The 11,865-nt window shown below is 42.7% G+C and overlaps 1 protein-coding gene across 2 annotated transcripts in view; it reads right to left on the bottom strand.

Annotated features, from left to right (window-relative positions):
* Positions 1-318: 318 nt before the first annotated feature.
* LOC145457502 (uncharacterized) overlaps positions 319-11,865 on the bottom strand; it is a 65,097-nt gene continuing 53,550 nt past the window's right edge. Inside the window, exons 64-80 of one of the 2 annotated variants that reach the window (XM_080335713.1) lie at positions 11,241-11,400; positions 11,018-11,178; positions 10,513-10,676; positions 9,002-9,315; positions 8,618-8,747; positions 8,138-8,382; positions 7,364-7,538; positions 6,623-6,891; positions 5,725-5,955; positions 5,209-5,407; positions 3,786-4,002; positions 2,516-2,595; positions 2,204-2,446; positions 1,337-1,399; positions 1,118-1,272; positions 648-690; positions 319-590 (exon numbers count right to left, since the gene is read on the bottom strand). In XM_080335713.1, coding sequence (XP_080191839.1) covers positions 454-590; positions 648-690; positions 1,118-1,272; positions 1,337-1,399; positions 2,204-2,446; positions 2,516-2,595; positions 3,786-4,002; positions 5,209-5,407; positions 5,725-5,955; positions 6,623-6,891; positions 7,364-7,538; positions 8,138-8,382; positions 8,618-8,747; positions 9,002-9,315; positions 10,513-10,676; positions 11,018-11,178; positions 11,241-11,400 — 2,986 coding nt within the window. In that variant the 3' untranslated portion in view covers positions 319-453. Of the gene's footprint in view, positions 591-647; positions 691-1,117; positions 1,273-1,336; positions 1,400-2,203; positions 2,447-2,515; positions 2,596-3,785; positions 4,003-5,207; positions 5,408-5,622; positions 5,956-6,622; positions 6,892-7,363; positions 7,539-8,137; positions 8,383-8,617; positions 8,748-9,001; positions 9,316-10,512; positions 10,677-11,017; positions 11,179-11,240; positions 11,401-11,865 lie in introns of those variants that run through there. The other variant, XM_080335714.1, reaches the window with a different exon arrangement.

Here is an 11,865-nt window from a genome sequence, read left to right as displayed (position 1 = left end):
TAGTGAAATCTCTATCAGGTTGATTTGGAATAATTAGTCATGTAATCCTAACCAACAGCAGTATGATGTACGGAGCACTTCATAACAACTGGTTAACCTCATGAGAGTTCTGATGCATTGCAACACCATATAGGCGGTCGGTAAATTAGTCATCAACTATTCGCAGATGTGATCCTGCAATGTTTCGCTGTCGAGAACTGGGTGCTTTTAAAACCTGTCTGGGTGAAACTTGAAGACCACCTACCCTTGATCGGGCTGTGTGAAAAGGCCTGCACACAATATACTAGCTACTCGACGAACCCAACAAGCAGACCAAGCTTACTACATGGAAACTATATTTTTCACATACGTCACACATTTTTCTTTGAATAAAAAGTCGCACAAGCTTCACAAAAAACACAGCGACATCAAAGCTTCGCCAACCCACACTACACCGATGCTATCCGAGAGCGATCATGACTTCTTAGCCGAGAAAAGTGAAGCCTTGTCGTTGGATGGCCCGCTCACCGTTGTGAGGTGAGACGTGCGGTAGGCAGAGGAGCGTCCTCTGCTTGTTGAAGGCTGTTCGCGATTCTGCGTTTCGGGACATACTGAAAAATAAGCTACGTTCGCATAAATCCTGGCCGCGGTTAGGGTTTTGTTCTTACGTGCTTCCGCTTTCTGCTTTTGCTCTTCAACGTCCGCTTTCATCTGGAAATGGAAGCGGTTCTCGGTCGGTACATTGAAGCTAGTTCATGTAAAAAGAAAACTCTGGAGCCAGATTGGTTCAACATTTCGCTCACCCAAAGCCCTGGTTCAAATTCCAAAGTACCGAGGCGACCGAGCATCAACACATATGGGCAGTTTTACTATATAGACCGAGTGAAATATCAGCATTCAGTTAATTCGGGAATGAGCGCTCGAAATTAACAGGAACGCAAGTAGCACTTGCGAGTGATATAATTTGTGTCAGAATGGCATGGTTGTGACGAAAAATTTACGAGCAATTGACCAAAATTGACAATATTTCAAGTATTTTCCTACGTTTATCAGGCCTTTGGATTCAGGCCAGGTTTGCACTCAAACCATCAGGCTAGAGCGCAATGTACATTAGCCCATGGGTCAAACCGAAAGGTACCTGCGCAATAACTTCCGATCTCAATTCGTCGAACGATAGCAACTTCTTGTACTTCGTCTCCAACTCGTAGGAGTAAGCGTCGAACCGTTTCTGAATATCCAGGAAACTCTTCATTTTAGCTTCTTCCGAATTTGCCGCTCTTTCCTCACTCGGCACTACCAAAAATTGTCACGTCTAGCGATAAGTGCAACAAATTTTAGTATGTGAAATATTGCAGACCTGCAGAAGTGTCTCCGGTAGGACTTGACGGCACTACATGATTTTCTGCAGCCGGCCCGGTCTCTGTTGCAATGGAAAATTGATTTTACTGATTTCACACAGGATATAATTCTAGTTCTACAACACATAGGGATAATTTTGGCATTTCTTCGACTATGCTTATTTCATTTCACTTTGCAGCAATACTGCTAGTTTTCCTTCATTTCTTTCCATCCAATGTGCATGCGATTGCGTCATCGCCTATGCCCAGGTGGGTGTCTGATCTCACAGACTACTCCAATTCGTTTCGGCAACAGGTGGGTGTCAGATTCCATAGACTACTCCTTGTCGCTTCGACATCTTCCTGTCTTTTCATTGTATCGCATTTTTGTGGTGTATTGAACTGATAAAATTGCTAATAAACCAATGATGATGAACTTCCTATCTTTTCATTGCATCGCAGTCTTGTGGTGTTTTGATATGAAACATTTATTAACAATAACTGATACTGATAACGAAGTCATGGAAATGTCATGTTTTGGAGGCTGTGATACGTCCAATTGAAGTTTCACAGATTCCATGTTGGGAAAAAATACTGATGCTATAATTCTTAGTAATAATGAAAGTCTCAGTATGAAGGGGCATCTAATTTAAGTACTTGAAAAAATCGTGTCTCACTATTCGACTTCGGTTGTTAAAGACAATTCAGTTTCAAGTACTCAAATCATAGTGTCCAGCTCTATAAGCCAGGTATAAAAGCGTTTTTTCTACTCTAGATCTGTCAATAACTGCAGTCGTGCACGGCAGTTGGAAAACTTCAAAATCTGACGACTAAACGACAGACATCCTCCGACGCATAACAATCCCAGAAAACAGAAAAGCTCTCACTCTGTTTATTCCCGACGTATCGTTGCATGCCGGTCCATTTCAGAAATCTCTTCGTCATAAAGTCGATCATCTCGTATTGGTTGCTTGCCTTTGCGAGATCGCCGTTGGTCTGCTTGTGCGACTCGCCGATAATCGCGATCAACACATTCAGTACGATGAACAGCGCATTGAAACAGAACACAAAGTAGAACACGGGACCGAAGAATCTGTAAGTGTCACGCAGTTCGGGGTATCCCTCTCCGCCTGTGATACGTAAATAGTGTAGTTATTGAGGCAGACAGGCGTCTGAAACGCGAAAATTTAAATACCCACCGACCATGGTGTTAATCATGGACTCGGCCGTCGAGATCAAGGTGCTGTAACTTTCAAGAAACGGAGAAAATACGACGTATCTGAAAATGACAGTATAAATTAAGGCCTCAGCACAGCATATTCTATGTCTTTCGCCAATTGAGGCAACCCTTATAGCACGGTGTAAGGCAGTGCTTTCCAACCAGTGGGTGGGCCGCGAAGCTATTTTATGTGGGTCGAAAAACATATCTAAATGTTACAATTTTCTATTCAATATGTCATAGAGGTAGCTGCTTTTGATGGTTATGGAATTCCAGCAATCTTCTAATTGGTATGATAGCAGTTGCACGTGGCGGTTGGTCGAAAATATCTGTAGGCCGTCCTCAATTTTAGGTATTTCTAATACGCAATCACATTTTTCGCATAAATAGCAAATTTTATGAGTATAGATTGTTTCTTTTCTTATTAATTTGTTTTTCGTAGTAATATCTCGCAGTGGGCCGCACAATAAAACTAGCATCAAAAGTAGGTTGCAAACTGAAAAAGGTTGGAAAGCACTGGACACAAGACTAACTATACATTTCAAGAAGGCCACAGAATGCCATTCGCAGGGAATGACTTGCTTATATAGTGACATGCAAAGATGCCATGCTGGAGCAACAACCTTCCGAATCAAATGCTACTCCTGTCGACATTTGAATACGTGACATGAGAACATGGTGCCTAACTACCTAAGCATAAACAAAAGTTATGTCTATATAGGCCTAATTGCGGATTATGTCAGATAATATGATGTATCAAAGACTAATTTTGTAGCGTCTATTTGGGTCGGAGAACTTTCACGGGCAATAGTCGGTAAGTCATGAATTATAAGAAATTGTACATGAGTTATTGAAATTTCACATTTGCGGACGATTGTTTACTTGAAATCTATTGAATATATGAATTTGAATATATTATTGCAATGCATATTTAAGAATTATTTTTGTCTGCCAAGTTGGGGATGAAATCCAGATTTTAAGATAATCGGAAGAATATCAATAACAGTAAAAATATCAGTTCATTAGGAATTTCATCATTTGAAAACACCACAAAACTGTGGTTCAATCAAGAGATAGGAAGGTGTCAAAACGACTTGGAGTAGTCTTTCAGATCAGACACCAATCTTGGTCTAGGGCAGGAGATGTAAAGAGGAGGCGTGTACACTGAATGAAAAGTAAAAGAAGGTAACTCAAAACGACAAGCTCGCTCCAGCGATGCTGCTAGACTGACGGCATCTCTAATTACTCACCCGACGTGGATGAACGAGATGAAGAACACGGCCGCCAGCACAAAGTACCCGGGCCACTGCCGCGCACTGTATTTCAGCACAGACGACAGCATTCCGATTCTCTTGTTGAAACGGAGCAGCTTCAGAAATCTCAGCATGCCCATGAACGCGGACAGCGCCAGGAAGTATCCGACCATCGTGTCGACGGCGGTGACTTGTTGAAAGTTGACGTATTTTCCTAGGAATATGCATCTGCGATGTGATCTACAGTCATGATATGAGTGAGCAGTGGTGGCCCTATGATTGGGGGGGGGGCTGGGCGAGACTTCCGGATGGCCCCTATAAGTATGTAATCGCAGCTTCTGGGGGGCAGACCCCCCTTGCGCATCTATTGTCACCAACTCACTATTAGTGAACCATATGATATGAGATTACTTGATGTGTATTTGACATAAGAACACGGCATTGAAACAGGCTGGAATATTGAACTGCTTTAAACTCCTGAGCCTACTTTTATCATACATTGTAAAATTATAAAAAAAAAAGTGAACCAGTTAACTATAGCTAATGCTTTCATGCTGAAGATGTATGGCACGTAACGTGAAATAGCGATAAAACTGCTGCAGGCTAAATAGACCCACACTAATCTGGAAAGCTATCGGCTGTCATTAGTAATGAGCCAGCACACCACGTGAAGGTTTGAGCCAGGCGCTGGAACAGGTCATATCTATTATATGCAATAATAGACTATACATCAAAACTACCTCTACTAACCAAAGAGGGGGCCCCGGGCGACCGCCCACTTCGCCCACCCCAAAAGCCACCACTGTGAGTGAGGGTCTGTGGACATCAGAGATTGAGTTCGAGTCTGAAATTCTATTAAGTCGTATGAAAACTATAAATTGATAGAAAATCAACATCCAAATACAACTTCACAAACTAGATGTACATCCCAATATGTGCTTTTCCCTGGTAGGCACGTGAGCACGCTACACTATAGCATGTGGGTTAACGCTAACTTTAGGTTGGGGCTATGGGTAAGATTCGGGCAAGATTTGGGTTATAAAATGGGGTGCTTCAATGCCAGGCAATCACAATCACGCATAAGGTAAAGACGTGTTGCATTACAGATATAAGCAATGACTTGAAATGATTCCCTAATAATATTCAACCCTATCAAATATGCAACAATTGCCGGCTATGGCTTAGAGCCTGGTGTTTCCATGAATTTGGATACATCCCATTGCTAGTAAAGCTCAATTAGAGATGGACGTAAAGTTAGAATCCAAGTCTTTTACTAGTTTTTGGCTCTCCATTGCTGCAATATATCATCGATTCTTGATATAGATTCGGCTTACTTGAATGTTTAAAAATATTCAGACGAAGCTTTTGATGAGATTAAATCACGGATTTTACATTAAGTCACATTGCTTTTAAACCATACTTTTATCTTCGTGAAAAGAGTCGATCGTTTTATTCGTAAGCACCATCCGCAAAGCCGTCAGTCCGACTATCGTCCAGTCGAAGAACAGGATGATCGCTTCGAAAATATTCCAAAGATCTTGGACAAATTTCTTCTTTGTCGCGATCAACGTCTTGATGCTCTTGTACGTCGCGTAGAGAAGATGGATTACAAAGATCGCCTGCCGGTTAAAGGCAAATCTAAAGTTCGGCAGTAGAAGTAGGAAAATCCAGAAACAGAGCTGTTCATTTGAGCACAGATGATCGAAGTAGTCAGTATTGTTACTCAATTAGAAGTAGAAGTTGAAGTGAGTTTCAGAAAAGGAAATTATGCTAGGAGATAGTCGCTTTGACCAATGACACTGTATATAGATGCAATTCCTACGAGATGACGAACCTTTCAATTCATAGAATGCTTGCTAATGGCGTGCTGTTTATTGGCCCGCTTTTCAAAAAGGTCGCATAAACCCGCTGTACACTGCCACTGAAAACACCATACCTGGGCCAAAACCACCAAAGTGCCGTACGTGCCGATGTAGTGATACAGCCGGAACGTGACGACGTTCGTGAAATGCATGGCGGCGCCCACTGGTGGAAATTCCGCCATCAGATTGATCGTCGTGAAGAGATTCACGTTCGGATTGTAAATGGTGAACTCGATGAAAACCGCCCGGGTGCGATGATCGATCCACGCGTCCCGGTACAAGGAATCCGCGATGAACTTTCCAGACTGTAGCAAATGGACTGTTATCTGATTTGAAGTAGTAGTAGCTATACACGAGACACGTCAAGGTACTTCAAGCAGAGATCCAGGAACTCGATTAGAGTTAGAGGAAGCTATTATCCAGGCAGGCTACTTAAAGTACAAGTACCCAACTGAAAGGAGAAATAGTTATTCTAAAGACATGCCAACTACTTCGACTCCAAGTAGAATTACTCAATAAGAAGACGCAGCTGCTATTCTCAATTCATTCCAAGCTTATTAAGCTACTTTAGAAGTACTCAATTACAAGTTGCTGTTCTCAAGACAGGCCAAGCTACTTCATGTACAAGTGTAATCAACTAGGAGCAGTAATACCTATCATCATCACATGTCCAGCTAATTCAAGTAAATGGTATAAAACGAAACATTTAAAAACTACCCAAGTAAGTAAGTTTCAAGAGGGGACATGGCGTCGCGAAGTGTTGATAGTCAATCACTGGCGATGGTTTCCAAAATCGCAATATGCGTCTTCACGACTTAAACCAAACGACAAATAGCGAGGAATATACTTGCAACTTTCGCACTTACAATTTAAAATTCTAATACAAAATAATCGGAAGAGACTTGGAACATAATTTAGAGCAATTTTCTTCCTTTTATAGAAAACACTATGACAATCTGAGTAAATCCTCACCGCGTAGTTGACTCCGAGCTCGGCACAGTATCCGCCTCCCGGATACGCCGTGACCCCGCCCAGCACGGGCACGCCTTTCAATTCAATCCACGACCGATATTTCCACGCCATTGCCAGAAAGTCATCGACGTCTTCATCGTCGGTCCTTTGATCGTGAGGCAACAATGAGGACTGGACCCAGCCCGGTTCGTAGTCCAAGTCGTCGTTGCGGTATAACGCGTAGTGCGGACGGCATTCCTCTTGACCGGGACTACTATGAGGGCATGCGGCTGAAAATCGTGACACAGTATAAGGCACAGAGTAGGGGGACACATTTCAACTGTGCACATTCAGTGAATATATCAACTATAAGTAATGGAAATTTTTTTCAAGTTAAAGTAGAAGAGTAAAAGTAACGGCGTAAATTTACATTTGAGTACAAGTAGAAATAGCAATTTTCAAGTAAAAAAGTAGATATTCTTGGTTCATTTTATCTTAAAAACTGAAAGCTGTTAAGAAAAAGTAGAAAGAGTGTCATAAATTCCTACTCAAGAAAAACCAGAGAGTTGCGATTTCTGAGTAAGTAAAATGTATTCTAGCTTCAGCTTTTACCTGAAAAATGAAAATTATCAAGCGATGGTCGAAGAAGTCTTAAATCATCACCACCTATACTCGAAAATCACTGGTTTCATCAAGGAGTCAATATTTTTAAAATATTTTAAATTAACCGAGGACTATGTAAAAACAGAGCTATTCCCTTACACGGGTCGACTCTGACTTGCCGCAGTCGGGCCGGGCCGACGCGATACGACTGCTCGTCCACGAGAAAGCTTCTTTCGCGCCACGTCTTTCTGTTGCCGTTGTACCATTCGACCGGGTACAGGTTCGGCAGCAAGGTCACGTTCATGAATCTCCAGAAATATTCGACCGACGTGACCTGCGATTGTTAATGTGTAATACGTCGTGCCTGTGACAGTGTGAACGCTTAATGATCACTGCAGCTCCGCAAGGACATATTTCCGATTCAAGTGAGGGCTATGTTTTGATCGTTTTGATATCAACTAGCTTCACCACGAGCAAAATTGACTATGCACTGCTGCATTGTATATGCAGTTTCTTTGAAAATCTCAACAGCCTGTCAACCTGAATAGAGTGACCAAATGGGACGTAAAAAGAATAATGTTATTGTGTGCATGCTGCATACCCTTTGTCGGTAGATCGGGACGCCAAATTACTTTTACCAAAAGCCTAAAATGATAGCAAAATGACAGCTTGCATCTCTGCAACCGACTCAGGAAGATACAGCGAAGAATACTATCATCTCTGTAAGCTTTTCATGATAGTGGATCGGGACAGCATGTATTTTTATTTGATAAAGTAGGTTGACAGGCAAGTAAGCTACTTAGAATACAATCTTATATAGAAACAGTACAGGAAGAAAAACTGCAATGCACCGTCCATTTTTGAACACTAGCAGTCGAATACGTTGATTTATTGCCGACTGCACGTGAAGCTGGGTATTCGACCGATACTCACGGACTGTAAACCGAACTTTGGGTCCACGAAAGTCTTTTTTATCGAGTCTGTGATACGAAACCCTTTGGAGTCGCGGCTTCCGTGGCACAAGAACAGCAGGACCAAAATGTAAAACATGTACACGATCACTTCCCACACGATGTCGGACATGGCGCGTTCTTTCGCTCGGAGTTTTCTGGTCCTACGCAAGCGTTTACGACTCGGCGGCTTCGGCGGAACGATTTCGTTTTGTTGGATTTCCGATTCTAAAAGAAATTGATTTCAAATCGGGTCGTAACTTTAGGGGAGAATATTATCATCCGACGATTGACATCGATTCTGTAGGGTTAATAGTAGATAAATATGTGAGATCAGCATCAAATTTTTAACATCGGTCAGGTTCTAGTCGCAGTTGCACAATCCTAACATTGACGTATTTATCAAAGAAGAAACGTCCGAGTCAAACGCAAGCAAAGCCATTCTCGGGTTGACGGGACTCACCGATATTTTCCGCGCAAACGTCCAGAAACTTTTTGTCCGCCTCCTCCACGTCTCTGTCCTGCACCGAGTCCATGACACGCTCGTCTGGCTTTTTCAGAACGATCGCCACAAACAGCGACAAAATAATCACCTAAACGAAACGCATTAAATATCACAAACCGGGACATCGTCACAAATTTTAGGTGTAGTGTTCTTTCTTATCCTCATCGAGAAGTATTATCTTTTCCAATATCACCGTCCACCAATTGCAAATGCTCAGGGCATGTATGATTCTGCATACCTAGGCTTTGTCGAAGCACACAGTTGACAATCACCATCAATGTTGGCAAGTTCATAGCAAGCTCTTCTCAACAACGAACTACAAACCCCAAATTTCCTGCCCACCTTGATTGGCTGCACGATCAGCACGGACTGCCAAAACGACAGCATCATGTTGCTCAGCCACCGGTCCGCCTTTTCTCGGCCCCACTCGAAGCTGTACAGGATCGCAAAGAACGCAGACAGTAGGACACCCAGAGTGACCAGCGTCCAGGCGACGTACACGCATTTGTGCGGCCAGGTGTTGGGCGGCGGTGGCACTACTCGCTGCGTCTTTGCTTTCGCCTCTATCTTGCCAGTATCGTCGATGGTGTAGACTGCATCTTTTCCGATAATGTCCGAGGGGTTCGGTAAAGTGGATGCATTGTCGTGTCGGCGTCCTGAGAATAACTACAGTTCAACTGGAAGTGCGCACGAGAGAGAGAGATGTAAGGGTTTATGTTGGTGTCAGTCAGGGCTGTGGAGTCGGTTCACTTTATTATCTTAGTAGTGTCGACTTCAACAGTCTTGTAAATATCCCCAGAAAACTATATGTTCATTACATTTATAGCAGGGCTGTAACCAAGTCACAAGGCTCCGAGTCACAAGTCAATCTCACTTTTTTAGTTTCAACTCGAGTCATTTTCAATTCACCACCGAGTCCAAGTCAGCGAGCAGAAGGTCGAGTCCCAGTCATGGTGTTATGACTCGAGTCCGACTCCAAGTCATTGCGTTGACTGCTCGCTCTGCTCTGTTTCCAGTTAAAGTCTTGTTACACCGACTTTTTATAACTCTACTTGGTGATATTGAATGGTTCGCATTTATAATATAATCATTTTCCTCACATTAAGCAGTTTCTGTTCGCATTTTCAAGTACCAGTACCAATAGACGAAATCGCAATAGTGTGGTTACTTTACCTTTCTTCGGAATTAGAATGAAATGTCGGTCTTGGCTGTCTGAGTCTCGAGTCATATGACTTGGTTCGAGTCATGCGCAATGACTCGAGTCCAAGTCGAGTCGATACACAAATCAACTCGAATCATTTCCGTGTTTTGATAAAAGGACTGGAGTCCGGTCGAGTCATCAGAAAATCAAGACTCAAGTCATTACAACCCTGATTTCTAGTTATTAGTATTACAATTTGTATCAAACTATGTTATCTGTATTAAAGAAAATTGTGCCTGCAAAAAAAATTAGGTTCCTAAAGAACTAGCTCACTTCCGCAACTACACTTTTTTAGTGAATTTGTGAACATTTGGTTTCATGTTAGAGTAGATGGAATTCAGAGTCGCAAACTCCAACTCCGAAGGGTGTTACAAGATTCGGTTGGTTTGACTTCATCATGAGAAAATTCACAAAACTCCAACTCCACAGCCCTGTGTTAATACAGATTTGAAAACAGTGCCACCAGAGATCAACGCTATATGGTCGAAATTCTATGATCAAATGTAAGACGTGAATTTTGCATTCAATACGATAGGTGAGTTTATTCATCACCTGTCCCTTGCATAAATACATATTTTTCATACGTCTGAGGGTGATTCCCGTGTTCAATAGAGTGTTCTATGGGCGTGATGGTACAGAAAACTACACTTGCGTTTTATTTTTTGCAACGCACGCTCCCTCCTTCTCTTGGCTTTGATGTCGAATTCCTCCTGTTTTTTAGTCTTCGCTTTCTTGAACAGCGTAACAACTAATGTTACGACCGGCACGACCATCAGTGTGCTGCAGAAGCTTGTCCAAAGCTGTATCGGCGAAATCCTACGACAAGGGGTTGGACGTGAACTTTTAAATCAGTACGTTATGTCGTTACTTCCGTACTAATAACAAAGACGCCAGTAGTTCGGTTAAAGTACAATCATAGATGTGAAATAGCATTGGCTCCATTAGACTCGCTCGTGTTTAAAGAAATGATCAGTTGAGGTATGGTGACAAAGCTTTGGTTTCTGCCAAAAGAAATGCCAAAAAATAGTCACGTAACCAGTAGCAGAGAAGAAAATATACGAAATTTCAGGTCAGCCGGTATTTTGAACTAAACTTTTCCGTATTCCATATTTATCGTATCTGAACATCAGCAGCCAGATTCGAGTCGAGGCGCTTACGTAAAGGGTCCCACGTTCAAAGTCGAAGTGGCGCTAGCCCCAGACCGCTGCCCGCTTTCGAACCACATTGCGTTCGCGATCATGGTCAAAAACAGCAAAAGCACGCAGCACGACAGCCGCTGCACCCTGGTAAAGTCGCTTTTGGTCGGCCGATAAAATATCTGCAACAGTTTAATGTTCGCTGTGGAATCAAGATTTTTCGCGTACGCAATTTTGCTCTCACAGATATCCACAAATGGTCCTCGGTGAATTTCTGACTGGTCGTGGTGAGGAACAGCCGGTGGGTGGTGGTCATGTTTTCAGCGGTCGCGACCGGTAATATACGGTCGACTTTGCCGTCATCCTCATCGACAGCCAGCCAGTTGTCACAAATAAAGTAGTATCTGGAAGAATATTCAAACAGGGAATACTTTGGAGACGACAATACAGATTTTGACACACGAGCCTTTCGGCGGCCGAGGCGGACTGATTATAGTCTGACTGATATATGTCCTTGTGGAAGTATCCGCGTCGGTTATTGATTTTGTGTATCGGCCTGTCCAATGACTCCATCACGGCTAATATCATGTGCAGTGTCATAAGTATCTGTTGAGTATCTACTTCAGTAGAGTAGTGTGTGTATTCCTGATCGTTTTGTTTTACAGTATGTATTACTTGCAGAAATGTAGGATACATTACACTTTTAGTGAATGAAATCTGAGAAAATCCCATGTCTGCAAGCACATTTTCCTAGCAGAAACACACCATATGAATTAATTTTAGGACAACCGTTGTAGCTTAGCGGTCAGAGCGCTGGTCTCTCAATGCGTGCAGGTCCAGGCTCAAATCGTATCGGCTGCTCACGCTAG

Source organism: Botryllus schlosseri, chromosome 15 (assembly GCF_051294905.1).
Source record: "Botryllus schlosseri isolate E-star chromosome 15, Bs_hap1, whole genome shotgun sequence".
NCBI lineage: Eukaryota > Metazoa > Chordata > Ascidiacea > Stolidobranchia > Styelidae > Botryllus > Botryllus schlosseri.
Note: the sequence above shows the minus strand (reverse complement) of the source record. Positions and strands in the feature narration are given on the sequence as shown.